We start from the raw sequence: 27,772 nt of genomic DNA on the forward strand, positions 1-27,772 counted from the left end.
CTACGGCTGCTCCTAACGCCATACAGACTTCATATAAATCCATAATGAACTTTTTCACACTATCTGTTGTTACCCAGATGAGGATGGGTTCCCTTCTGAGTCAGTTCCTCTCAAGGTTTCTTCCTCTTAAAACATCTTAGGGAGTTTTTCCTCGCCACCGTCGCCACTCAGTGTCTTGCTCAGTTGGGATAAATTCACACCTTTAATATCTGTACACCGTGTTGATATTTCTGTAAAGCTGCTTTGAGACAATGTCTATTGTAAAAAGCGCTATACAAATACAATTGAATTGAATTGAATCAAACGTCAGTGTAGCTTAAAAGAGGCACATTCCACAGAAACAGCCCTCGTGAAAGTTTCTGAGAAGCTTCATGCTGCTAGATCAGCCAAACTGTCATAGGTCCTGGTTCCTACTGATCTCTCAGGAGCCTTCAACATCATCAGCAAAATGCTGTCCTGTCCTTCCTCACAACACCTTGGAATTCGTGGAACAGCATAGCAGTAGCTTGCCATTTCTCACCTGAGGCGATGGTCACGTCACACCACCAACATGATTTGGTCATGCAGGGTTCCTCTTCACAACATCAGGATGATCCATGGATCTTTCCATGGATCATCCTGGACTTGCTCAGTCCTTCGTCTTGAGATAGAGACTCGTGAGATTTATCAATCTGTGTATCTGTCCCAGACAGGAAGTGTGTCTCATGTTGTGTTGTTTGGGAGTATCGTAGTCAGAGGTTTGAGGTTTGTGATGTATTGGTGTGTTGTTTCAGAGTATCGGAGTGCAGTGTGTGAGGTGCTGCCAGAGTTACGAGAACGTGGCGTGTGTGTTTTCCTGTTGTCCGATTGGTGTGACATAGATGGACTTCAGTCTCTGAAAGACAAGATGGACAACAGTGACGATGGACCCGTGAGTCGCACGCTGAGAGCTAACGTCACTATGAGGAGCCCTGCTGCGTACATCTATACATCAGGAACTACAGGTACACAACTACACACTGATACTCACAACCACAAACAGCATCATATAAACCATGTTTGTGTGTGTGTGTGTGTGTGTGTGTGTGTGTGTGTGTGTGTGTGTGTGTGTGTGCGTGTGTAGGTCTCTCTAAAGCAGGTGTTATACTTCACGACCGAATATGGAGTGGTACTTTCTTCCAGTCTCTGTTTGGTGTCAAGCACGACGATGTCATCTACATCCCCATCCCCCTCTACCATGCTGCAGGACTGATCATTGGCCTGCTGGGGGCAATAGAGAGGGGCAAGAAACTCTTACAAACACCTCAAACACCTCTTTAATACATTGTGGATGTTTTCCAAATGTTGCCTGAGTATGTTTATGTGCGTGTGTGTGTGTGCTAATAATGGATAGTTCGGATCATTTTACTGACTCGGATCGTTGAATCTCGTTCAGCAAAATGAACGAATCTTTTGTCGAGTCATTTCATTCATTTCAGCAGAATATAATCAAAATGTTACATGTTCAATTCCCCAACACATCTAGTACTTAATAAACTGTCAAATAAACTATAGTCTAATACAACCAAGGCCGAATTATGAGAAACAGAAATGATTCATTAATAGCTTAGCTTTAGGTCTTCAGGCTATTGTAGTTCACCTCACCTCCCAATCCGAGTCCTTCTTTCTTTCATCACGTCACATTTGTCACGTCTGTTCCCCAGAAACAGAAATGATTACTTCAGGTCTCGAGTCTTCGGGTTCGAGTCGATTGCATGGTGTATTGTCTATGTCTCGGTCACCGGATGAACGACTGACTCGAACCCAGAACCTATGGCGATTTTGCAGTGCATGTTCAATCAGAAATGAACGAATCACTCTCTGAGACAACTCGTTGTTCCCGAGTCATATTAAAGATTTGTTCACGAACGACACATCACTAGTGTGTGTGTGTGTGTGTGTGTGTGTATGTTCAGGAAGCACAGTGGTGTTGAGGAGGAAGTTCTCAGTGTCTCAGTTCTGGAGCGACTGCAGGAAGTACAATGTGACGGTCATCCAGTATATCGGAGAGATCATGCGCTACCTCTGTAACACACCCAAGGTAACACAACACAACACAACACACACAACCACACCCATGCAAGCTAGTTACAAACCATATGCTTAGCATGTACAAGCCATTTATTTGTTTAGCAAACCAGTTGCTTAGCGCTCGAACCACTTCGCAAACAGCTTGGAAGCATGATAGTGTGTTACTGATGTGATGTGAGTAAAGCTACTTAGCACGTGTCAAACAGAACGTCTGCGTGAACTCCCCATCCAAAGGGTAGTAACCGTAAACCCCCGTAACAGCGTTTTGATAATATATGAAGTAACAAAAAAGTTTAAACATTTTATTAAAAATGACAGACTTCGATTACGGCAATGCTGATGTGGCCTCTGATCGAATGATTTCTTCTCTACTGTTGCAAATGCACACTTGTGTAACAGACATGTCTGTTTCCCCAGAGAGAGACAGACCGGCAGCACACGGTGCGAATGGCCATCGGAAACGGACTTCGCACTGACATCTGGCAAGAATTTCAGCGCAGGTTTGGTGTGAAACACATTAAAGAGTTCTACGGTGCCTCTGACGGGAACATTGGCTTCTTGAACTACACGGGGAAAGTGGGCGCTGTGGGCAAAGTGAACTTCCTCTCCAGGGTGAACCTGCACAAACACCATCACAAACACCTCACTGCCCTGGTAGTTAGTTAGATAGCATACTATGCTAATGCTGGAATACATGAAAAATTGCCAACATTATTTGAAAATGATTTTGTCTTATGTATCTTACCTGTAAGGAAACCTTGTGCTACTGATAGCTTGTAAACTACCCTGCGAATCACTCACCTGATCAATAAGCCTGTTTAGGAGTGATAAAGGGGAATTTACAGGGCCTAGCTAAATATGTAGATCCCCAAATTAAACAAAATAATAATAAATTTTAAAAATCTGATTATGTAAAATTCCTCCCTTCCCTGTTGGCTTGATAATCCCAGAAAATATCCCCAAAGAAACCTAGCTTGCTAGCTAACATTATAAATATTGTTCATTTAACTGCAGACAATTGTTAGCCATCCAACATTAATGTCCTCAAGACATTTAAAAAGGGACCCAAAAGGACTGATGCCATTTGACCGAACTGGCAAATATAATTCTGTATCATCAGCGTAGCCAGAGAAAGGAAATATCATATTTCTGAAAAATAGAACCCTTTTATAAAGGGAAAACATACAGAGGACCCAATATGGAGCCCTGAGGAACACCACATGATAAGGGCATGGATAAAGAAGAGAAATTCCCTATGTTTACTGCGAAAGTCCTTTCTTTCAGATAAAACGCAAACCACTGCAAAGCCAGACCCTTGATACCAACCAGAGACTGTAAGCATCTAAACATTTAAAAGAATACTATGGTCAATAGTATCAAAGGCAGCACTAAGATCCAATAAGACCAACACAGCACAAGAGCCAGAGTCACGTGGCATTAAAATATCATTAGTAAACCTTTTTTTAAACAAAAGATGAAGAGGTTATACAATAAAGACAATTTTCACAGCCTTCTTTGCTCATATTTACCAATTGTGCCAATATTAGTGGAGGGAACTGTAACTATATTTTGGAAAATATTTAAAGTAAAGATAATGATTAAAACTAGTTGGTTAACATAAGAGAAAAATACCAAACAAAATTCTTTAGCTAACAGAGAATTTTCAACAAAACTGGTTAGCTGCTGGAAAATGTCCCACAACAAAGCGATTTAAATGAACGGTTTAATTGTCCTAACTTTGGATTAAATGCTGTAACAGCTGTCTCTGTGCAGAAACTGACCCCTCATGCACTGATTCAGTACGACCCTGAGACAGAGCAGCCGGTGCGGGACAGCAGGGGGCGCTGTGTCCCCGTCCTTACAGGTGAGACTCACACTCATCAATCAAGGCTATCAAGGCTGTGTAATGAATATTAATAATCTTTCAAATAGAGACAGGAGTAGAATATGCTCTAAGCATTATGGGTAATTCTTCTTGGAACTGTGAAACAAGCCAGACTGCTTGGTGTCCAGGAGGTTGTTCTGTGTGAGAGTTGATTAAAAAACGGCTCTTACAAGACTTTTGGAAAGGAAAGGGAGGAGGGAAACAGGTCTGTAGTTGTCAACCACAGCAGGGTTAAGTGATGGTTTTTTTGAGGTAGGGTATGTGCCAGTAGAGAGGGATGCGTTAAAGATGTGTGTGAGGGCAGGTAATAGTGTGGGAGAGATGGACTGAAGAAGGTGAGAAGGGATAGAGAGCTGAGAACTGGTTTCTGATTGATGTAACCTTGTAGGAAAAGAAAGTGGCAAAGTCATCTGCAGTGAGAGAGGTAGGGGAAGGGGGAGGAGGGGGACAAAAAAGAGAAGAAAAGATTTTGAAGAGAGTACGGGTGTTGGGAGAACTGCCAATCTTCTCTTGGTAGTCTGTGGCTTTATCAATGGAGATGCTATGGGAAAAAGAGGAGAGAAGTGTTTGGTAATTGGTTAGGTCAGAACTAAGACTACAGGTATGAATTTTGGGCAACCAGGAGAATGTGGAACTGCAAAATAAAAAACACTGAATGAAGAGAGCCATGAAAGTAATTCATTTTCAAACCAAACTTTAACTAGGAGAGACTAGAACTTACAAATTTGGGAAACTAGGAGAGACCATATTTTGTAAATTATAATGGATAGTTTTTTATGGTTTTGTTGTTAACAGCAATTAATATATGGGTTGTACTTGGTAAGTATGTGTGTGTGTGTGTGTGTGTGTGTGTGTGTGTGTGTGTGTGTGTGTGTAGGTGAAACAGGGCTCCTGGTGTGTAAGATCACTGAGTTCACTCCGTTTGAGGGGTACGCAGGAAATCCGGAACAAACAGAGAAGAAGAAGCTGCGTAATGTGTTTGAGGAGGGAGATGTTTATCTGAACAGTGGAGACTTGATGAGGATGGACCACCAGGGCTTCATCTACTTCCAGGACCGGGTTGGAGACACTTTCAGGTGTGTGTGTGTGTGTGACAGAAAAAAGAAAGAAAGAAAGAAAGAAAAGAAAGAGAGAGAAAGACAGAGACAGAGAGAGGTGTAACTGTAAAAAAATATGAGTGAAATTCTATAGGAGAAAAGTAACAATAATGCTTTAAGACTAAACATCATGACTAAAACCCCTCCCAGTCCATTACATCATGACTAAAACCCCTTCCAGTCCATTACACCATGACTAAACCCCTCCCAGTCCATTACATCATGACTAAACCCCTCCCAGTCCATTACATCATGACTAAACCCCTCCCAGTCATTACATCATGACTAAAACCCCTCCCAGTCCATTACATCATGACTAAACCCCTCCCAGTCATTACATCATGACTAGAACCCCTCCCAGTCCATTACATCATGACTAAACCCCTCCCAGTCCATTACATCATGACTAAAACCCCTCCCAGTCCATTACATCATGACTAAAACCCCTCCCAGTCCATTACATCATGACTACACCCCCCACATTACATCATGACTAAAACCCCTCCCAGTCCATTACATCATGACTAAACCCCTCCCAGTCCATTACATCATGACTAAACCCCTCCCAGTCCATTACATCATGACTACACCCCCCACATTACATCATGACTAAAACCCCTCCCAGTCCATTACATCATGACTAAACCCCTCCCAGTCCATTACATCATGACTAAAACCCCTCCCAGTCCATTACATCATGACTAAAACCCCTCCCAGTCCATTACATCATGACTAAAACCCCTCCCAGTCCATTACATCATGACTAAAACCCTTCCCAGTCCATTACATCATGACTAAAACCCCTCCCAGTCCATTACATCATGACTAAAACCCCTCCCAGTCAGTTACATCATGACTAGAACGCCTCCCAGTCCATTACATCATGACTAAACCCCTCCCAGTCCATTACATCATGACTAAAACCCCTCCCAGTCCATTACATCATGATTAAACCCCTCCCAGTCCATTACATCATGACTAAAACCCCTCCCAGTCCATTACATCATGACTAAACCCCTCCCAGTCCATTACATCATGATTAAACCCCTCCCAGTCCATTACATCATGACTAAAACCCCTCCCAGTCCATTACATCATGACTAAACCCCTCCCAGTCCATTACATCATGATTAAACCCCTCCCAGTCCATTACATCATGACTAAAACCAGAGGGAGAATACAGGTTCTCAGGTTTTCTCGGTTCTCAGGTTAGTTGGTTGTGATGAATTGTTTTCGTGCAGATGGAAAGGAGAGAACGTGGCCACCACTGAAGTGGCTGACATTATTTCAGTGATGGATTTTGTTAAAGATGTGAGTGTGTATGGTGTCGAGGTTCCAGGTAAAAAAACACATTTCATCTCATGCTTAATATTCAGTGATCTCGGCTTTATTTCCATCAGTGTGTGTGTTTGTATTAAAGGTCACGAGGGGCGTGTCGGCATGGCAGCACTGACACTAAAGGAAAAGAGAGAGTTTGACTGCAAAAAAGCTTTCAATCACGTCACCAACTTCCTGCCTGCGTACGCTCGGCCACGCTTCATACGCATCCTGGTACACACACACACACACACACACACACACACACACATTTTTCTATCTTTGTAAGAACCCTTTATTGACATAATGATTACTGTAGATAATTAATGCGACATTACAAACCTTAACCTTAACCTCAGTAAATAAAAGGAAATCTTTTTCAACTAATGCTGTGATTGTAAAAACAGTTTATTTTCTGAGGACCTTTGACACTAACTCAATCATTTAGTTCTCTTTGGTCCTAACAAAGAGCTACAAACATGTCCAAACCAACAAAAGACAGGTGTGAAGGTTTAATGAGGCCAGATGTTTAAAGAGTACAATTATATAGTTCATATCTGCTTGTGTATTATCAATGTGGGTAGTTTGTGAGCTAGCATGCTAGCTGGTATTAACTATTACAGAACATTGATTAACAATGTGTTTTAGTGCTTTACTCTGAACAAGCCAGTGAGGAGTGTATTAATTATAGATAAATATACTGCTAACAGACACATATGTTCACAAAGATGACTGTTATCATTATTATCATTATTATTATTGTTGTTGTTGTTGTTGTTGTTCCAGAGGAGCATGGAGCTGACTGGGACATTTAAACAAGTGAAAACCTTTCTGATGAAGGATGGATTTGATCCTGATAGAGTGGCTCCGCCCATTTACTTCCTGCAGGAGACCAGCGAGAGCTATGTCCCCCTCACACACACACACTACAACGCTATCATGTCAGGGAAGATCCACGTCTGAACACGCACACACACAGAGAACAAGCCTCTTCATTGGACAGAACTTTGGCCACGCCTCCTTCACTGTGATTTGAACTCAAGTTTAAAATTGAAAAAAGGAATTGATCGAATAAATTGTATAAATGAAGTTTTGTAATGAAAAAGATTTGTAACAGTTGAATAAATTAATATTCAGTAAGATTTTTAATAATTCCAGCTTTCTTTCTTTCTTGATTTCCATCCTGATCTTTAATTCTGATTGTAAACATGTGAATAAAAAAAAAACTGAATGGAAAAGCTTGAAATTTAAGAAATCTGTGTTTATGCTTGTCTCAGAATGAAAACGTGTTCTGTGAAGAAGTCAGAAGTCAGATGGAAACAGGGTTTTTGTATAAATGAGGACGAAGGTACGAGGTCTAAACATCAACTGGGACACAGAAGAACTCGTGCTGCTTGGACAGACGAAGTAAAAAAAAAAAAGTTTTCCAAACGTGTTCTCAGAGCAGAAACTTACTTTGGTCAACTGATCAAATAAATAATCAACATTTTTTGCTTCGAGAAAATATTTTAATAACCAAAACTGTTACATCATGAATACGCCACATTTCAGCCAAACACTTAACACTTCATCCAGCAGGGGGAGCTGTGAGGATTTACACATGGCAGACGGTTTTCAGATGACTGAGTGTATAAATAAACACGTTCACCACACACTCATACTGTTTCTACTCAAAAGCTGCTTGAAGGAAGGTGATCCTTCACACACACACACACACACACACACGGCCTGGAGCCAGGTTTAAATGGTCAGGGGTTCGCTTTCAGCAGGTCACATGGCTGAAGTATGAATGAAGGAACTTCCACCTGTCAGACTAACTGTAAAAAGTTCTGTGTGAAACAAAATCGCACAAAATCGCACATCTCTGCCACACAATTACCAATATTACACTCAAATAAAAGTCATCACACAAAACGACGTGTCAGTATTTTACTGGATTTACTCGGACGCAAAGAGCAATGGCTGTGTATTTGATAATAATATTTATTTATTTAATTTTAACAGACTGTTTAATCCGACTACTAATATGTGTTCCAAAATTAAACGTAACATATTTCCCCTATATTTGGTCATTACTGTATTAACATCAAGAACTAGCATCTGCAGCCAGATACATTAAAGACTGAACCTGTTCACTGCCGATCCCCTGATGCATATATTTAGATCTCAGCTCATTGGCTCTCAGTTTCTGTGTAATCACATGATTCAGTAAGGGCAGAAGTCAAACACAGATTCAGTTTCAGCTTCGAAAGCCTGCACGTACACACACACACACACACACACACACCCACACACACACACACGCAGTCTGAACCCTATCTCGGAACAGATTTTGGACCACAAAAGCCCACCAAGCATCTAAAAAAAGAGCCCTATTCAGACAGGATTAGTTTTCCATGTGGAGGCGTGTAATGTAATTATTATCCCTGGGACTTTACTCCAAATCCATCATGTCAGTAATAATTCACAGACTGTACTTGTGTTCATCTGGAAAGATTATACTGTATTTTACTTTCTATAAACAGAGCAGTAGTAATAACTCGGAGTGATATCCAGTGTTTCCCGTCTGAACCGACATGTCGGTCAAGATGGCGTTAAATGCAGTAGGAAAAGAGGTTTTGTGATTTTTCTTTAGTATAAAGACGCTCCAGGAAGCGATGACTCTTTCACTCCAAAACCGAAAGAATTCCACATTATAGACAAAGTTTAAAATGTCATGTCAGAGAAGCTGTGGGTTTCAAGCTACGTTATTGAGTTCATGGCCACGCCCCATAAAACGATATAGATCCAAACATTCGGTGTGTATTAAAATGAGCTGTATAGTACACATGGAGTTTTCAGGTGGACACGCCCATCTTTGTGTTTAATAGAGATCATTTATCCCATTGTGAGGAGTTCAGCACGTCACTGACATCTTTTTTGAGTCATGGAGCAGCGATCCGGTGGAGTTCATGTCGATAGAAACAGTGTGTATAAGTGAGTTTGAGCTTTGGCAGGGCACTATATAAATAAATCTTCTTCTTCTTCATGAGAAGAGACGACAATTCAAAAGCAGTGGAAAACCATAAACCTGGCAACCCTGGTGACTCAACGGTCAAGGACACGAAGTGTTCACTCTACAAATGTCACGTCTCCACACACGTCCCACATTTCCTCCACACGTTGTCTGAGTGATCAGATCTCAAGATGGATTTGACCCTGTTCACACTTGTATGGATCCGATCACCCGAGATGGACGTTAAAACTGGTACCATAGACACGCCCATCCCTGAACATTACATATCAGCTCAATCCAGTGAGCCAAACACACCCTAAACCTGGGTTAGGGTTAGGGGGGTTAGGGGGGTTAGGGTTAAACTACATCTGACCCAGGTGCACCTGAAACACTAATGTGTGCGAATATAATCCAATGTACTGTACATGGAATTAATAAATGATGTGATCTGAGCTTTCAATTTCTGTTAACATTGTTTATGAGCCAGCTGTGTTTGGGCCAAACACACACACACACACACACTGGGAGGGTAACAGCTGTTCTTCACATTCCACTGAGAACTGTCTGTCTACACACACACACACACACACACACACACATACACATACTGAGAGTGAAAGTGTGGAAAGGGAAAGGACACATGGTGCAGGAGGTGTTCATCAGCTTGGCTGTGGATTTTTGATAGACACATAGATGAAGTTCAGAGTGTGTGTGTGTGTGTGTGTGTGTGTGTGTGTGTGTGTGTGATTATTAGATCTAAATGTGCCCATGATTACAGCTAAACTTTTGTCTATGTATGTGCAAGCCGTCCAATCAGAGCAGGTGTTACGAACAACAGCTATAGAGCTTGGATCTCAGATACAGTAGTTAGCATTAGCTTGACTTAGCAGGTCAAAAAGATTTAGCACTGTTGTGTGGTTAGCATAAATCAGTGGGTCTTAGTGGTTAGAAGATTGTGAGCCACTGTCGCGTTCTTGAGCAGGACCCCAACACCTCGCTCGCTCACCTCACTCTTAGTCGCGTTGGAGAAGAGCATCTTCTCAAACAAGAAAATGTAAAGGTAATATTAAACTCAGGCTAATGTAATGTGATAAGTGTTAGGTTTCTGTGCTTGGGGAGGTGAGGAAGTAAGAGTGAACCGTAGCATAGCATTATAATGTTAGCATATACTGTATGCGTGTGCTTTAGTGCGTGTTAGTAGGTGTGTGTCAGTGCCGACTCAGCACAGAGAGACAAATATCTGTTCACCCAGCAAACAAACCAAAGGCTGCTGATAAACTCATCAACACTGTGTGTGTGTGTGTGTGTGTGTGTGTGTGAACTCTGCACCTCTGGTGACATGAACACACACACACACAGACACACACACACGTGAAAATTTCATGACCAAAAGTCCAAAATGGCCCCATGTTCCCTATATAAATACATTACCTTGGTAAAAAAAAGTTTGACTTATTATGTAGTGCACATGACGTCCACATGGCTTGAGAGCCGTGATTTAATTCAACATGTTGACGTATTTCCTTTTGAAACAGGAAGTCAGAGCGATGTCTTTAGTCGTGGAGGACTTATCACCACCAGCTTCACCTACACCTGTCCACTTCAACCAGGACGAGATCCATAACGAGATACCGCATGTTGTTCGGGTTTCGCCATACGTGTGTGAGTCGAGGTCGAACTTTGGTGTCATTCATGGTGACGCCGAGCCGCAGGGACATCACCGAGAGATGTCAGACACGTCTGAGTGGAAGATCAAATAATATTACTGACTCTTACTAACGTGTAAAAAGACGTAATTCTCCATCAGTTCCGACATTAAAGGGATCCAAGTCGTGAAAAGTCACACAAACACCGCCCCCTTTCAAATATATAAACTCCAAACCTTTACGCTTAGTTGGGAAATGGAATAATGTGCAGGAAGACGCGCGGCCAAAACGAACTATGTTTACTGCTAACAATCTGCTACTGTAGAGCAAGATACACTCCTGGGGGTGGGGCATATATTTACATTTACATTACATTTATTCATTTAGCAGACGCTTTTATCCAAAGCAACTTACAAATGATGAAATACGAGCAAAGTGATATATCAAGCAGAGAACAATACAAGTAATGCTACCCTACAATGCTACTGTACACGATCTTTTAATTGAGTTCTAGAAGAAGCAAAGTGCACAGAGTCGAGGTGTAAGAGCCAGAGTAGGGTTTTGTTTTTTATTTAAATAATGTTGGGGTTGGTATATTAGGGGTTAGTTCAGTGTTCACAGAGGAGGCGGGTCTTTAGCTGTTTTGTGAAGATAGTGAAAGATTCTGATGTCCGGATTGAGGTTGGAAGTTCATTCCACCACTGAGGAGCAGTTAGTGTGAAGGTTCTGGAAAGAGACTTTGAGCCATGCTGAGCCACGCTGGTCGTTGATTGATGGCAGATTGCGTGAGGGAACGTAAGCCTTCAAGAGAGAAATGAGGTAGGGGGCGCTGTTCCAGACAAGGTCTTGTACATGAGCATCAAGGCCTTGAATTTGATGCAGGCAGCTACAGGAAGCCAGTGGAGGAGATGAAGAGGGGTGTGACATGGGTTCTCTTGGGCTGGTTGAAGATGAGGCGTGCTGCAGCATTCTGAATCATCTGAAGGGGTTTGATGGAGCTGCTGGGAGGCCCGAGAGTAGTGAGTTGCAGTAGTCCAGTTTTGAGATAACAAGAGCCTGGACTAGTATCTGTGTGGCCTGTTCGGTGAGGTAGGGTCTGATTTCCTTGATGTTGTACAGGATGAACCTACAGGACCGTGCAGTTGTTGAGATGTGGTCTGTAAAGGTTAAGCTGTCATCAAGAATCACCCCGAGGTTCCTGGCCGTCCTGGTTGGCTTGAGTGTGGACGAGCCGAGCTGTACAGTGAGGTTGTGGTTGATTGAGGGACAGGCTGGGATGACAAGAAGCTCAGATTTTGCCAAATTGAGATTAAGGTGGTGTTCCTTAATCCAGACCGAGATGTCCGACAGGCAAGCAGAGATGCGTGCAGAGACGGATGGATCGTCAGGCTGGAAGGACAAATAGAGCTGGGTGTCATCAGCATAGCAATGATATGAGAAGCCATGAGACCTTATCACCTGCCTTAGAGATGTAGTATAAATAGAAAAGAGCAGTGGACCCAGAACTGACCCCTGAGGAACCCCAGCTGTGAGTTGCTGAGTTTCAGAAGCCCCTCCCTTCCATAATACCTTGAAGGATCTGTCTGTCAGATATGATTCCACCCAGCGTAGAGCCGTTCTGGTGATGACTAGGCTGGAGAGAGTCGACAGGAGGATCTGATGGTTCACAGTGTCGAAAGCAGCAGAGAGGTCGAGTAGGACGAGGACAGATGACCTAGAGGTTGCTCTTGCTAGTCATAAGGCTTCAGTGATGGAAAGCAGAGCAGTCTCCGTGGAGTGATTGCTCTTGATGCCAGACTGCTTGGTGTCCAGGAGGTTGTTCTGTGTGAGAAAATTGAAGAGTTGATTAAAAACAGATTTTTTGAGAATTTTGGAAAGGAAAGGGAGGAGGGAAACGGGTCCTGCTTAAATGAAGTAGGCTATGTGCCAGTAGAGAGGGATGTGTTAAAGATGTGTGTGAGTGCAGCTAATAGTGTGGGAGAGCTGGACTGAAGAAGGTGAGAAAGATAGATTCAAGAGGACAGGTTGTGTGACGGCTAGAGCGGAAGAGTTTTGAGACATCAGTCCCTGAGACAGGAGAGAAGGATTACAGGTGAGAGTTACATGGTGGAGGAGCCGGTCTATGTGTGTCTGGGTTTGAGAACTGGTCCTGACCAGTCATCTGCAGTGAGAGAGGTAGGGGAAGGGGGGAGGAGGGGGACAGGTTTTGAAGAGGTGTTGGGAGAACTGCCAATCTTCTCTTGGTAGTATGTAGCTTTAGCAGTGGCGATGCTGTTGGAAAAAGAAGAGAGAAGTGTCTGGTAATTGGTTAGATCAATTGGGTTGTTAGATTTACGCCATTTCCTTTCAGATGCTCTTAGTTTGGCCCGGTTGTTACGCAGAGCTTCTGAGAGCCAAGGGCTAGATGGTGATGTGCGAGCAGGTCTGGAGTTTAGGGGGCAGAAGCTGTCAAGAGAAGATGTTAGAGTGGAACATAGCATGTCAGTTGCGGTGTTTAAGTCCCGTGAGGAGAGGTGGCTATCAGAGGGAAGTGAGGTCGTGACAACGGAGGAGAAGTGTGTGGGGGAAAGGGAGCGAAGATTGCGACGAAAGGAGATAGTAATGAGAAGATTGTGTGTGGTGCAGTTACGTGAGAGGATGAGGCTGAGGTGTTTGTCGGCTTTGTGGGTTGCTGGTGCGGTGAACTGCTTGAGGTCAAACGTGGGAAGAAGAGCAAGAAAATCAGCTGCATGCGGCTTATCTAGAAGAATGTCACCGAGGACCACATATATGTTCTAGAGAGCATTTAATTGGACAAACAGAAGACTAGTACAGTATGAGTCATCAAAAATGGAATCATTTTCCTGGAAGTGATGAACTAAAAAGCTAAAATGTGAATATCTCTAAAACTATTTTGTACTTTTTCCTACACTCCTATCATTTCATCACACTAAGAGATCCGAATGCTCTGAAACACTGATTTTGATTTCAGGGCCACTTTAAGGCTCCGTCTCAGTCGCCTAAAGCAGCACGCTAATGAAGTGCACACATGCTCTTCATAAGACATGGAGCTGTTTTTATCTGTCGAGGTTCAGGAGGTTCAGACCGAGGCACCTCAAAATATCCTTGGGGTGAAATCTAACACAGCCCTCTCGCTGTGCAGTGAGACCTACAGCACAGCTTCATGCATAAACTCGACTTAACGTTAGCATGAGCTGAGATAAAGATATGATGACAAACGCACAGTAGCGACAGTATCACTCTTTACAATGAGCATGACAGTGATAAAGTGAGTGAGAGGAAATGGATCTGGACTGATATTACTGTTAGCATGTTTTTTAGCATAGCATCAAAGTTAGCACACGAGTGGCCTGATTTTATCATAATGTTATATTTGTGTTAGTTCAGCCTACTTTTAGAATGAGGTTAACATGACGTTAGCAGGAAGTTAGGTTTAATGACTTTATGCTGCCAGGTTTGCTATCGGTGTTCGTGTGTGTGTGTGTGTGTGTGTGTGTGTGTGTGTGTGTGTGTGTGTGTGTGTGTGTGTGTGTGTGTGTGTGTGTGTGTGTGTGTGTGAATAGCTGATTAACAGCGCAGACTTTATCACATCACTGATAAACATGCTTGAACCTGTCGACCTCTGTTTATAACCAACACATACACACATACACAAACACACACACACACACACACACACACACACACACACACGCACACAGAGCACAAAAGTGTAGGACGCAAAAATGCACAGCTGTAGTGTGGCACAGTACAGTACACACACAAGCGTGGACTAACCTCATTTGGATCTCTCCTTACTTAACTGACCTTTCACTCTCTCTCTCTCTCTCTCGCTCTCTCTCTCTCTCTCTCTCTCTCTCTCTCACACACACACACACACACACACACAAAATAGTGTGCAGCCTCTCAAGGTTACAGTGACAGTGAGATAAGTGTGTGAAGTGATACAACAGTTCATATAATACACTAATACTTTTTATTACACACCCACACTCACACACACCCACACACACACACACCCACACACACACACACACACACACACACACACACACACACACACACACACACACATCAGGCGTAGTAACCCCCTTGCTAATTTTACATAAACGTAATTCAACCTTCCCTACATTTTAAACGGATCCCTGCTCTCTCCAGAAAGACCTTTCATCAGACGCTACGAACATGTACTCTCACGTACTTTATCAGCTGTTAATATAATAATAATAATAATAATAATAATAATAATAATAATAATAGCTAACTCTTTGTTAAAGCTAATTAACTTTATATTGCTATTTAATATGCTGTCAATAAACGATATCAATAAAAAAAACCCTAACTTATACCATCATAAAACAGAGTACTAGATATAACCACATACAGTGGTGCTTGAAAGTTTGTGAACCCTTTAGAATTTTCTAGATTTCTGTATAAATATGATCTAAAACATCATCAGATTTTCACACAAGTCCTGAAAGTAGATAACGAGAACCTGATTAAACAGACAAGACAAACAAATTATACTTGGTCATTTATTTATTGAGGAAAATGATCCAATATTAATATCTGTGAGGGGTAAAACATGTTTGCCGGTGGCTGTGAGGGGTTCAGCAGCCTGTCTGTGGTGGAGGAATCTGGGGTCTTTGTGGCTGTCAATTCAACTTGAAAAGTAAGATTTTCCACAGACATCATTTTGTTTATTTTCAAGTTGTCTTTATAGATAGCTTGGTGAACTCAGGACTCAGGACTCGGATCCGTTGGGACGCAACAAAAAAAGTTTCTCGATCTGGAAGTTTTTACTTGTCCGACGCGTGATCAGACATGAAGACCATTAGATACAGACCATGTTTATTAACGTGAATGTTAACATCAACATGAACATGATGCGCTGCATGATGCATTTCCAGCATTCATTCATTCATTCATCCTTAGTAACTGCCTGGTCAGGGTCCTGGTTCTTTATATCAGTCTACTAATTTTTTTTTATCTTTTGGGAAACAGAACCAACTAAACTATTAGAAAACATGGCGAAAATAATAAAAATTAATAACTGGATGAGTGGGATTAAAAAACATTCCTGCACACATCTCTAGTTGAGAGCGATTATGAACAGGAGTGATGTAGCTGAGGACGAGGAACATTCTGAGCCAGAATTCACACACCATGCTGACACTGTTCACATTTCTACTGCTGGGGGGTTTCCAGGGCATAGTGCTCATTCTGATTATATTAAATAAAAACAAGAAAAACTTTTGTGAGTTATGGCATATAAGCAGCTTTACAGAAACATATAAACACAGGATGGAGATTTTAAGTGTGTGAATTTATCTCTGTTGAGTGAGACGGTGGTGAGGAAAAACTCCTGAGACGATATGAGGAAGAAACCTTGAGAGGAACCGGACTCAGAAGGAACCCGTCCTCATCTGGGGAACAACGGAGTCTGTTTGTTGAACTAGCCCACTGTTCACTAAAGGAGCCCTGAGTGTAAAACTGCATGTGGTAATTGCAGTCCCAAGGCCATCGCAGCAACCGTAGTCCCAGCAACCACAGTGAGAACGACCATATGGAATTGAGGTCCAACACCATTTCCATGGTACTTCAAGCAGTACAATCCTCATCAATCTCCAGGCTGTAGCCTCCTGTTGATGAGAGATCCATCAGGATGGATCAGGCAGGTTCAGAGAGCAGAAATGGTCAGGATCACTGACATCTCCATAAAATCATGTGTATCATATCGACTGAAGGAGAGAGGGAGGGGGAGATAAAGAGAGGGACAGATTATTAGGTATGATTACTATCCTGTAATGGATAAGACTGTGTACTTTGCATAAGAGAAAGTCTATTCATGGTAGGCTTGAGTAAACAAATATGTTTTCAGCCTGGACTTAAACACTGAGACTGTGTCTGAGTCCCGAACACTAATAGGAAGACTGTTCCATAACTGTGGGGCTCTATAAGAGAAAGCTCTTCCCCCTGCTGTAGCCTTCACTATTCCAGGTACCAACAAATAGCCTGCACCTTTTGAAGGAAGTATGTGTGGTGGATCATAAAAGACCAAAAGTTCTCTCAGGTACTGTGGCGTGAGACCGTTTAGTGCTTTATAGGTCAATAATAGTATTTTATCATCAGTGTGAGACTTCACTGGGAGTCAATGCAGTGTGGATAAGATCGGGGTGATGTGATCGTATCTTCTAGTTCTAGTTAGGATTCTAGCAGCTGCATTCTGGACTAATTGGAGCTTATTTATATTCCTACTGGAACATCCAGACAGTAAGGCATTACAGTAATCTAATCTAGAGGTGACGAAAGCATGAACTAATATTTCTGCATCATGTAGTGACAATATGTTTTTTATCTTAGAAATATTTCTGAGATGAAAGAAGACTATCCTAGTAATATTATCTACATGAGCATCAAATGATAGACTGGAGTCAATAATCACTCCAAGGTCTTTTACTGCTGCACATGATGAAACAGAAAGACCATCCAGAGTAACCATGTGATCAGAAAGATTACTTCTAGCTACACGTGGTCCTAGTGCAAGTTCTTCTGTCTTATCAGAATTAAGCAAAATGAATTTAATAATCATCCAATGTCTAATGTCCTTTACACATTCCTCAACTTTACTAAGCTGCTGTCTGTCCTCTGGCTTCGCTGAAACATACAGCTGTGTATCATCAGCATAACAGTGGAATTCCATGTTTACGAATAATTTGACCTAGGGGTAGCATATATAAAGTAAAGAGCAGTGGGCCTAGAGTAAGACAGAAAAAGAATAAGGAAGTGAGCGTCAGATACAGTGCGCTGTAGACACAGACAGACAGAGAGAGAGAGAGAGAGAGAGACAGGTGATAAGAATGTGCTGGTGCAGGGTGTGGGGTTTCACAGGGCGTCAGGTTGCATGAGGAATGCGAGTACTGCGCTATATAACAGACCACTCTGCTTGTGCACTGCACTTTACTTCATACACTCAGCCGTGCATGCTGCAGGAATTACCCACAATCCCCCGAGCAGGAACATGCTGAGAGTGCGCTGTCTGAGAGGAGGAAGCCGAGGAGCCGAGGCTGCTCACTTAATCGGAGCCATGGTCAGTACACACAACTGTAACATTCACTTTACAAACATTAAACAACAAAAAGTACAACATTCTCATCACTATTTACTCAGGATATGAATATATGCTAAAACACATTATTATTATTATTATTATTATTATTATTATTATTATTATTATTACACATTAAAACCATTTTAACTCAGACAACAGCTTATATAGTTACACATCATTTATCATATTAAATTACTGTATCAATTTATGGTCAGTATATAATTGTACAATTAACATACATCATTCTTATTAATATGAATACAAGTAAATATTTAACTATAAACAAGTTTTCGTACATTTAACATTACACAAAGTTATTTTAACAGAACTGTAATTATTATTATTAAAACTTCAACATCAAAAAAATTGGAGTTATGCAAATAATACAAACATTTGAGGTTTAACTTGTCCTCTTTTTTTTCTTTTCCCAAGTAAATAAACATTCTCTGTAATGATATGAGAATAAAACGATCTTTTCCCCACCACCAAAACTGCTGCCTCTGTATCTGGGCTTTTTTTCCATCATCTCTTGCACATGAGTGAGAGCGTGTTGACCTTTGTGTGGGTAAACGTGTTCCTGTTATCAGCGTTATCAGTGATGGAGAGATTCATTCCTCTACAGCTGTGCAGCAAATGGAGACGACAAAGTGCACACTACTGTACTCGGTACAGGAAAAAATTCAGGGCTGTCATTCATCCATTCATTCATGTGTTGATTCATCCAGCCCTTCAGTTCATGCATTATTTAAACACCCTTTTCTTTACATATTCATTCGTGTGACAAACTCCACATCTTCATGCATTTATTCAAGCAGTCATCCGTTCATGAATTTACTAATGTATTCATCAACTCAGACGTTTACTTAACCATTTATTCATCCAGTCATTCATTCAGTAGGTTAGTCATGCAGGTATTTATTTATCCAGTATTTTACTCACTTCGCCAATTTACTTCCGTATTTAATGAATCCATTATTCTCTATTCATTTACTCATATATTTCATGTGCAGGATTCTTAATGTCTTCATGCGCTCACTCATAACCTTTCTCTCATTTAGTCCACCTACAAACATTTAAATGTATATTTTGCCTCGTTCACATGAATAAAATGAATACATTAATGTAGAGGTGGCACCGATCTGACATCCAATAGCAGCATCAGGCTAATACCAACAGAAAATGGTAGATCGGATGTCAGAGCGTGCATATCGGACCCTGTAACAAGCAGCAAAGATTGGAAATGGATTTTAATGTATTTTTAGAACTGGAAATGTTTACATTTAAAGAAACTTGATTAGTGTTTTATTTTGTCAGGACTGATTGCATCACGTTTATAATCGTTTATATTTAATATATGCGATATTGCCGTGAAGATGATTTCAAAGAATATCGGAAAAGAAAAAGTGGAATTGTGCTATCTCTACACGAATGACCATGTTAACATACGTATATATATATATACAATGAATAAAATGTAAGAAAGGCATTTTTAGTTTTAGATCTTTACTGTATTGAGGTGCAGTTTTTCAGTTATAAATGGAATATTATTGTTGACTCTGAGGTTTATTTTGTTTAGATTGGACGTACGGCATCCCGTTGGGTTCAGAAAGCGTTTCAGAGCTCGAGCTCGGCGGCTGCCGTGAGATCACACGCAGCTGAGGACGTGGCCATCAATGAGCCTGTGCCTGATGAGTGTCCGGTTTGCGCTTATAACGAGTGGGACCTGCTGGAGGAAGTGATTGTGGGGCGCGCGGAAAACGCACGCGTCCCTCCGTTTACTGTAGAGGTCAAGGTACAGACAACGAGCATTCACTCATTCACTCACGCACTCACACTCATTCACTCATCTACTCACGCCTCTTTTTGTTTTTCCGTCAGGCCAACACGTACGAGAAGTACTGGCCATTTTATCAGAAATACGGAGGGCAGACATTCCCTGAGGAGCACCTGAAGAAGGCGATTACTGAAATCGAGGAAATGTGCAATATCCTGCGCCATGAAGGCGTCGTCGTGAGGAGACCTGAACCCATCGACTGGTCCTTCGAGTACAAAACCCCCGACTTCACATCCACAGGTGGGACGGACCCTGATATTAACCTTACATCACAATCAGAGTGAAGTAAAGAGTGATCTTCACTAATACGAGTTCAGTAAAGCGTGTCCTGATTGAGCAGGAGCAGAGATAACAGACAGATATACAGACAGATATACAGACAGATATACAGACAGACAGACAGACAGACAGACAGACAGACAGACAGTTAAAGTTAATATCATGCGTTTGCTGTTTCCTTACTGCAGCATGGAACACAATGCTGATGTATACTGCTGTGTGTGTGTGTGTGTGTGTGTGTGTGTGTGTGTGTGTGTGTGTGTGTAGGTATGTACGCAGCCATGCCGCGGGACATCCTGTTGGTTGTGGGGAACGAGATCATTGAGGCTCCGATGGCGTGGAGAGCTCGGTTTTTCGAGTATCGCGCTTACAGGCCGCTCATTAAAGAGTACTTTAGACAAGGAGCAAAGTGGACCACCGCACCCAAACCCACCATGGCAGACGAGCTATACGATCAGGTCTTTCTCTCTCTCTCTCACACACACACACAAATCCCTTGTTCCAATTGTTAATTTTACTCATCATCCACTTACCCGTGGTTGACTTCTCTTGGTCCATTTTTTTATTTGGTTATTTTCATAATCTTGCTAAGGTTACTAACTGAATCATGACATCACACCAAAGACCCTACATCATACCCTGATGAGGTCTGGACTGAAATAAACTTCACTTTTCAGATAGTTGGCCTGCTAGTATTTTAGGTAGTTAGTGGGCAGAGATGTTTCTGTACAGAGTGAGGGATTATTATTATTATTATTATTATTATTATTATTAATTACTCTTCAACTCCTGTTTTCTGAAGTGTGTTAGTGAGCGTACTCCAGTGTGTTCATGTTTCTATTCAGGACAGGTGTGTTTGTTTTAAACCAAGGTCATTCTCACTCAGCAAAACGATCTCTCGCTTATCACCCTCCCTCTTTTTCCAGCTCTCTTACACACTTTTAAAACTCTCTCGTGTTTGATGAATGCGTCTCTTTCTACCTGCTGGTTTTGTTCGAGTGGGGATTGTTCTTGTAAACATGGAGCTGTAAAGGAGACATAATGAAATCAGATTTCACTTAGAGCACTGACTGATCCACTTCAGGTGTTCACTGCATTTCAGCCTGACAAAACTGCTTCGAAAAACAGATGATTTTTTTTTCTTCCACAAAACATCTGGAAAAGAAGAACACAGGAAGTCAGTTTTATGTATAATTTGCATATTGCTATGCAGAGTTTATGTGGGATTTACGTTGCTCCTACATGCTCTTGGGGACTGGGAGACAGGGGCAGGGTGGAGCTTCAGGAAAATCACAGGCCGTAGCATGGTTTAATAGCGCTAGCTCTCCTCTTATGCTGCAGGTGCACATTCCACTGTTATAATGCACACGTTAAAGTCATGTGGTTTTAGCATATTTGCATACTACCCTCTCTAGTGGTCATTCTGTGTAGTAATGAAAGTGTGTGTGTGTAGGATTACCCAATCCGTACAGTAGAAGACAGACACAAACTGGCTGCAGAGGGAAAGTTTGTCACCACTGAACATGAGCCGTGTTTTGACGCTGCTGATTTCATCCGAGCCGGAACAGATCTGTTTGTGCAGAGGAGCCAGGTGACAAAAAAAATCCCATACACACATGAAGGCTTGGGTGTAAGGAATGTGTGTGTGTGTGTGTGTGTGTGTGTGTGTGTGTGTGTGTGTGTGTATACATAAATGTGTTGCTTTGAGTGTTAGCGTTATTAATCTCCTAAACACCTCAGCATTCTTCATATGGAGACGATGAGAGCCACCTTCTCAAGCTTACAAGCTTGCAAACTCTCTGTGGTTTCATATTGGCCAACATGTACGAGTACTCCAGTACTACAGGTGGCGCTATTAAAATCTTCCGTCGTGACAATTTCCACTACTTCAGGAAGAAGATTGCTGTACCACAAAGTCATCAATCTTTGAATGACCTGGCTTGAGCATGCCTTGTTTCTAACACCCAATCCCAGGCCTGATCATGTAGCGTGTCTGGTCAGCTGCTGTAGTCAGAGCATGCCGAGTAACGTCTCCACACGAAGTCCGTTTTCTCCGCAGTTATTTTATTGAAATATTGTTTGTGGAAGCCAGTGTGGTTCGATATCAAAACCAACAACATCGCCACAAACTACTTAGTAATGTTGTGTTCTGTTGCATCTTTAAATGATATCATTTTTATATATGTTTAAAGTTCTATTCTCTCAGAGAACAGACTATAAAGAGTTAATGATGTTCACACCTGCTCACAGGTTACTAACTTTATGGGAATCGAGTGGATGAGGCGTCACCTCGCTCCCACCTACAAAGTGCACGTCATCTCATTTAAGGATCCGAACCCCATGCACATCGACGCCACCTTTAACATCATCGGACCCGGACTGGTGCTGTCCAATCCAGACAGACCATGCCGCCAGGTGAGTGCCACACCCTTTTTGTTTTATGCTTCTATACTAGGCACTTTGCTTAGGAGTAGTGTTGGTTTTTAAACCTCTGTAGCCTATACTGAGTCAAGATGAAGGGGAAGCTCCTTTTCCAAAGGAGCACTTAATTAAATTGACATTTTTATTACACCTCCCCAATTTTTTAATGTGAGCAACAGGTAAGATCTACGCCTAATTCAGGTGAGCTACTTGATACCTCAGAGTGAGAGGTGACGTTTTTCTACATGGCATAAAACACAAATAAGTGGAATCTTAAGATCAAAAGAAATTATAGAAGGACAAGGAAGTTGGGAACAGGGAAACAAAAAAACTAAAAATTCTACACTACAAATGTGAAGACTGGGAACAAAGAAACTACAAACTAGGAAAAAGGGAATTAAGAATAAAGGAACTGGAACACAGCAAACAATGAAGGTGGCCAGGAGCTAGGCCAATAGCAAACTGTGGTGATACAATGGAAGTGCTGTGTAATTACCATTAATGTCTGATGTCAAGTGTCTGGTGTCCTTCTGCAGATTGAGATGTTTAAGAAGGCTGGCTGGACGGTGGTGCGTCCACCAACACCTTTAATTCCTGACGGTGAGTTTCACGTTCACACGGCGGTGAACGTCCGAAAGTCTTAAACCTCAAACAAAAAATATATAGACACATCATGTAAAAGTGCAGATAACAATATAACTGTATGCTGTAACAATTGGATTTGTCTCAGATCACCCACTCTGGATGTCCTCCAAGTGGTTGTCCATGAACGTCCTGATGCTGGACGAGAAACGTGTCATGGTGGATGCTAACGAGACTACCATTCAAAAAATGTTTGAAAATCTTGGTAAGTATCATAAAAGTCATTTTTACTGATCAACACAGCACACTTTCGCGTACTACATCTTAGTGAGCTTCCTCAGTGTGAACACTCCCATTGGAGTTGGCATGTGTGCGTTTAAAGGGTCACGTGATCTCAGTATAAATACACCTGTTCCTGGAAGAACCCAGAGATAGTTTTGAACATATCTGGACACACGGCATCATGAAGACCAAGGAGCGATCAAAACAAGTCCAGGACAAAGTTCTGGAAATGTTTCGATCAGTCTTTGTTTATAAACAAATGATCCAGAACATTGGACATCCCACATATTATTAAATCCATTATTAAAAAATATGATTTAACCATGACTCTGCTTAGAGGACACGTCCATCAAAAGTCAGCGAGCAGGTATAGAGGGGATTAGTCAGAGACACAACCAAGAGCACAAGGAGAACTCTGAAGGAGCTGAAGATAGGACAACCACAGTCTGAACATTCCACACAGCAGGACTGTGTGGAAGAGTAGCGAGTCATATGAAATGCCATTTGGAGTTTGCCAAAATACATATTGGAGACTCAAACATTTTGGCCTTTTCACAAAACCCAACACTGCTAATCGCCCTGAGAAGACTGTTCCCGCTGTGAAACATGGTGGTGGAAGCATCATGTTGTGTAAATGCCTTTCATCAGCAGGGACTGGGAAACTGGACAGCGTTGAAGGCAAGATGGAGAGAAAAATTATTCAGGGAAATAATTCATAAGCACACCGCCTCATTGAAATATTTACGTAAACCACTATAAACAATTCAAGTGGGAGCTTTTAGGAGAGCATTAGTATAGATGTTGTACTAGTTCATATTTACATGTGTTTTTCTAACAGGTATAAAGACGATTAAAGTGAGCATTCGTCACGCTAACTCCCTGGGCGGAGGTTTCCACTGCTGGACCACGGACGTCCGACGCAGAGGAATGCTGCAGTCGTATTTCCACTAAACCTGCCAGAAAACTACAGTTATTATTGAGTTCACATTCACACAGCAGTAACGATTAATAATCGGTATGCAGTCAGGTCCTAAAGTCTGAGTGTGCTAATAATTACAGCTTTTAAAAATTCCATCAATTCAACAGTTAAAAAATTTCCAGTAATAAAAAACATCTGTAATGGAAGTAGATTTGTCTCCACTTTATACTATTAATTCTGTCACTGTGTAGTTCACTCAGAAGTTTAGACCTGACTGTAACAGTTAATAAGTCTTAATTTTTACAAAATGTTTTCATTATTTTTTTTTAGCAGTGCATGTGCAAGCTTCCGCAAATACAGACACTCACTCACGATCTCAATAACGACTGCACTTCTGGCTCATGGAACTGTGTAAGCTACAACTAATTTCAAAACAAAACAAAACAAAACACACAAATCCAATGCAAAACGAGTGACAAGAGTTTAAATTAAAGACTTGTTTGATTTCCAGAGATCAGTGAGCCAACCAAGTGCAAAAATACAACAAAGATTAATGGCCATTCAATCATCAGAAGTAAAATCACAGTCTTTCAATTTGTGAAGAGGAAATCGAATTGTAAGCAGTCTGAAAGGAATTAGAACTCCTGTAGGAAAGTCCGCCCTGCCATCCCATAATGCCCAGGGAAGTTCTGCTCTCAGCGTCACCAAGACAACAAACATGGCCAGGAAATAAAAAAAAATACCTATGCGAAAGTTACTACCTCCTTTTTATGATTCAGAAAAATACATTTCTTTCTTAAACAATTGATTCTAATATGAATTTTGTATCTTTTTTGTAGTAGATCATTACACACTCAATTTCTTACAATATATATATTAAAATGATAAGTTGTAAGGTTTCTGGTCAGTGACTCTGGAGGTCATCAGGAGGAGATACCACTTAGTGAGGTCTCCCCCAGCTGGTCATCACAGGCACTAACACGAATCCTCACACAACCAAACTGTAAATATATTTTATATATGTTAAATTGTGTTCAAAATACTGATTTTTTTTGTTCTTATAATTACTCTCCAGCATCTATTTTTGCTTGTTTCCCATCATTTCTGTATTTCTAAAGAGGTGAACGACGAGGTGCTGGTGTGATGAGCTGACAGAGCTGACTCTGTGCCGCTTCGCTGCTCTTTTGTGTTCACAGGAAATGATTATATTCGGTTTTCGGGGGGAACATTTTTAGCTGCTCTGAGCCATGTGAAGTGAGAGAGGTGTGTGAATGTGAGCCGGGTTAATAGAAAAATGGCTAATTTAAAGAAGAATTTAAAAAATGTTCGTAGCTTAAGACTTGATGCATGATAATGTGAAAAAATATTAAAAGGATGTTTGAAACTGATGTGTGATTGAATTTGAATTGTGTAATCGGAATCAGAACGAGCTTTATTGCCAAGTGGACAATAAGAACAAGGAATTTGTCCTGGTGAGTGAAGCTTCCGGTGCATACACAAATATGACAGCAGGACAGATACAGTGACCTGCATTAATATTGGCACCCTTGGTAAATATGAGCTGTGAAGGCTGTGAAAAATTGTCTTTATTGTTTGACCCTTTGATCTTTTGTTTAAACAATTTCACAAAAATACTCTGCTCTCGTTGATGTCAAACAATTGCAAACACAACACATGTTTATCCAAAAACACTTTGTTAAATATAGTTGTGCAACAATTATTGGCACCTTCTAGTCGATACTTTGTGCTAGCTCCCTTTGCCAAGATAACAGCTCTGAGTCTTCTCCTATAACGCCTGATGAGGTTGGAGAATTCATGGCGAGGGATCTGAGACCGTTCCTCTATACAGAACCTCTCCAGATCCTTCAGATTTCGAGGTCCACGCTGGTGGACTCTCCTCTTCAGTTCACCCCACAGGTTTTATATGGGGTTCAGGTCAGGGGACTGGGATGGTCATGGCAGGACCTTGATTTTGTGATCAGGAAATCATTTCTGTGTTGATTTTGATGCAGTCAACATTGGTGTATGTTTACTGCATCATCCACTGACATGTTTGTTCAATAAGCAAACTGAAGGGGGTCCGGTAAGGGTCCAGTGATGTCCTTCAGGTGGTCCAACACCAGTTTCTCAAATTATTTCCTGACCACAGACATCAAAGCAACAGGTCTGTAGCCATTCAGTCCTGTGATCTTGGTTTTCTTTGGGACGGGGATGATGGTGGAGCATTTGAAGAAGGAAGTGACTGTACACTACTCCAGTGATCTGTTGAAGATCTGGGTGAAGATGGGTGACAGCTGTTCAGTGCAGACTTTCAAACAGGTGGGTGACACACTGTCTGGGCCTGTAACAGGTGGGGGAGAGGGGAGGTGCTAGCAGTTGTGTGACGAGAAGGTCAGAGCGGGTGAGGGGTGTGATTGTGCTTTTCAAATCTGCAGGTTTACCCCTTTATAAAAACAAATGAAGTCTTCACAGGTGAAACATATGGCAAAAAAGAGTATCCATTCAGCACTATTAATTCTTTAAACAATTAATTTAACAGGGCACACCTGAGCAGCAAGAAACACCTACCAGTCACATGTTCCAATATTTTTGATCACTTGAAAAAAAAGGATGGATCCAAATAAAAAGTGCCATGTTCTAAGTTATTTAACACATCTAGACGTACACGTGAAAATCAAAGCTGAAATTCTGATCTGTCATCTCATATTCATCTTCTGATTTTAAAAACATATGTCTTCAATGTAAGAGAGAGATACTTTGTATATATTATAACCTTAGTTTTGACAGGTATAGGTCAAAGGTCAAAAAGATACACATTCTAACTCTCTATATCTAGATCAAAGGTCATGATCATAAAAATATATATAGTTATGTTAAATCTGGATCACATCCATTCGTTACCATACATGGTGCGGCCATGTGTTTTCCACCCCACACACGTTGCACACTCATGTTCTTTCTAACACTCTGTGGTAGGTCATAAAAATATATATAGTTATGTTAACACAAATGTTACTATACATGGTACGGCCATGTGTATTACACATCCAAACAAAAATATGACGCACACAAACGCACTTTATTTTCACATTATTTAAAAGGAATTTAAGTGTTATGTACTAAATTACCATAATTATGAACACAAGTTGTTAAGTTGACAATTATTTTAAAATTATGTTTCTCTATTTAGATTGTCTGCAGTAGAATGCAGTCTTTTAAACCAGGAAAAATGACTGCCTTTAAGTTTTATAACAATAGTAAGTAAAATCCAGCGTGATTTACATTACAAATCTCATACGTAACATCTCTGCAGGATTTATAGACGTTAAAGCACTGAATGAAATGAGCAATATAG

The 27,772-nt window shown here is 41.3% G+C and overlaps 2 protein-coding genes across 4 annotated transcripts in view; both read left to right on the forward strand.

Moving 5' to 3' along the window:
- LOC108264491 (long-chain fatty acid transport protein 2) overlaps nucleotides 1-7,490 on the forward strand; it is a 9,864-nt gene extending 2,374 nt beyond the window's left edge. Inside the window, exons 2-10 of one of the 3 annotated variants that reach the window (XM_047153533.2) lie at nucleotides 774-983; nucleotides 1,103-1,261; nucleotides 1,935-2,059; nucleotides 2,467-2,661; nucleotides 3,823-3,913; nucleotides 4,812-5,010; nucleotides 6,273-6,370; nucleotides 6,452-6,582; nucleotides 7,135-7,490. In XM_047153533.2, the coding sequence (XP_047009489.1) occupies nucleotides 774-983; nucleotides 1,103-1,261; nucleotides 1,935-2,059; nucleotides 2,467-2,661; nucleotides 3,823-3,913; nucleotides 4,812-5,010; nucleotides 6,273-6,370; nucleotides 6,452-6,582; nucleotides 7,135-7,311 (1,385 nt within the window). In that variant the 3' untranslated portion in view covers nucleotides 7,312-7,490. The remainder of the gene's footprint in view (nucleotides 1-773; nucleotides 984-1,102; nucleotides 1,262-1,934; nucleotides 2,060-2,466; nucleotides 2,662-3,822; nucleotides 3,914-4,811; nucleotides 5,011-6,272; nucleotides 6,371-6,451; nucleotides 6,583-7,134) is intronic. The other 2 variants (XM_047153534.2, XR_008393943.1) reach the window with 2 other exon arrangements.
- Nucleotides 7,491-17,924: 10,434 nt separating this feature from the next.
- LOC124627116 (glycine amidinotransferase, mitochondrial) lies at nucleotides 17,925-25,805 on the forward strand. Its single transcript, XM_047153541.2, has 9 exons — nucleotides 17,925-18,079; nucleotides 19,677-19,892; nucleotides 19,979-20,174; nucleotides 20,481-20,671; nucleotides 21,667-21,804; nucleotides 22,464-22,628; nucleotides 23,171-23,234; nucleotides 23,365-23,481; nucleotides 24,337-25,805. Exons 1-9 carry the CDS (start codon nucleotides 18,011-18,013, stop codon nucleotides 24,447-24,449), a joined length of 1,269 nt encoding a protein of 422 aa, XP_047009497.1. The 5' UTR covers nucleotides 17,925-18,010; the 3' UTR covers nucleotides 24,450-25,805.
- The last annotated feature ends 1,967 nt before the right edge of the window (nucleotides 25,806-27,772 follow it).

Source organism: Ictalurus punctatus, chromosome 4 (assembly GCF_001660625.3).
Source record: "Ictalurus punctatus breed USDA103 chromosome 4, Coco_2.0, whole genome shotgun sequence".
Classification (NCBI taxonomy): Eukaryota; Metazoa; Chordata; class Actinopteri; order Siluriformes; family Ictaluridae; genus Ictalurus; species Ictalurus punctatus.

Excerpts from the sequence above, each read along its gene's own strand:
- LOC124627116 (XM_047153541.2), top strand. The coding sequence starts at position 18,011 with ATGCTGAGAGTGCGCTGTCTGAGAGGAGGAAGCCGAGGAGCCGAGGCT. Across the intron at positions 21,805-22,463 it reads TGTTTGTGCAGAGGAGCCAG|GTTACTAACTTTATGGGAAT; the intron begins GTGACAAAAAAA and ends ACCTGCTCACAG. Across the intron at positions 23,235-23,364 it reads AACACCTTTAATTCCTGACG|ATCACCCACTCTGGATGTCC; the intron begins GTGAGTTTCACG and ends GATTTGTCTCAG.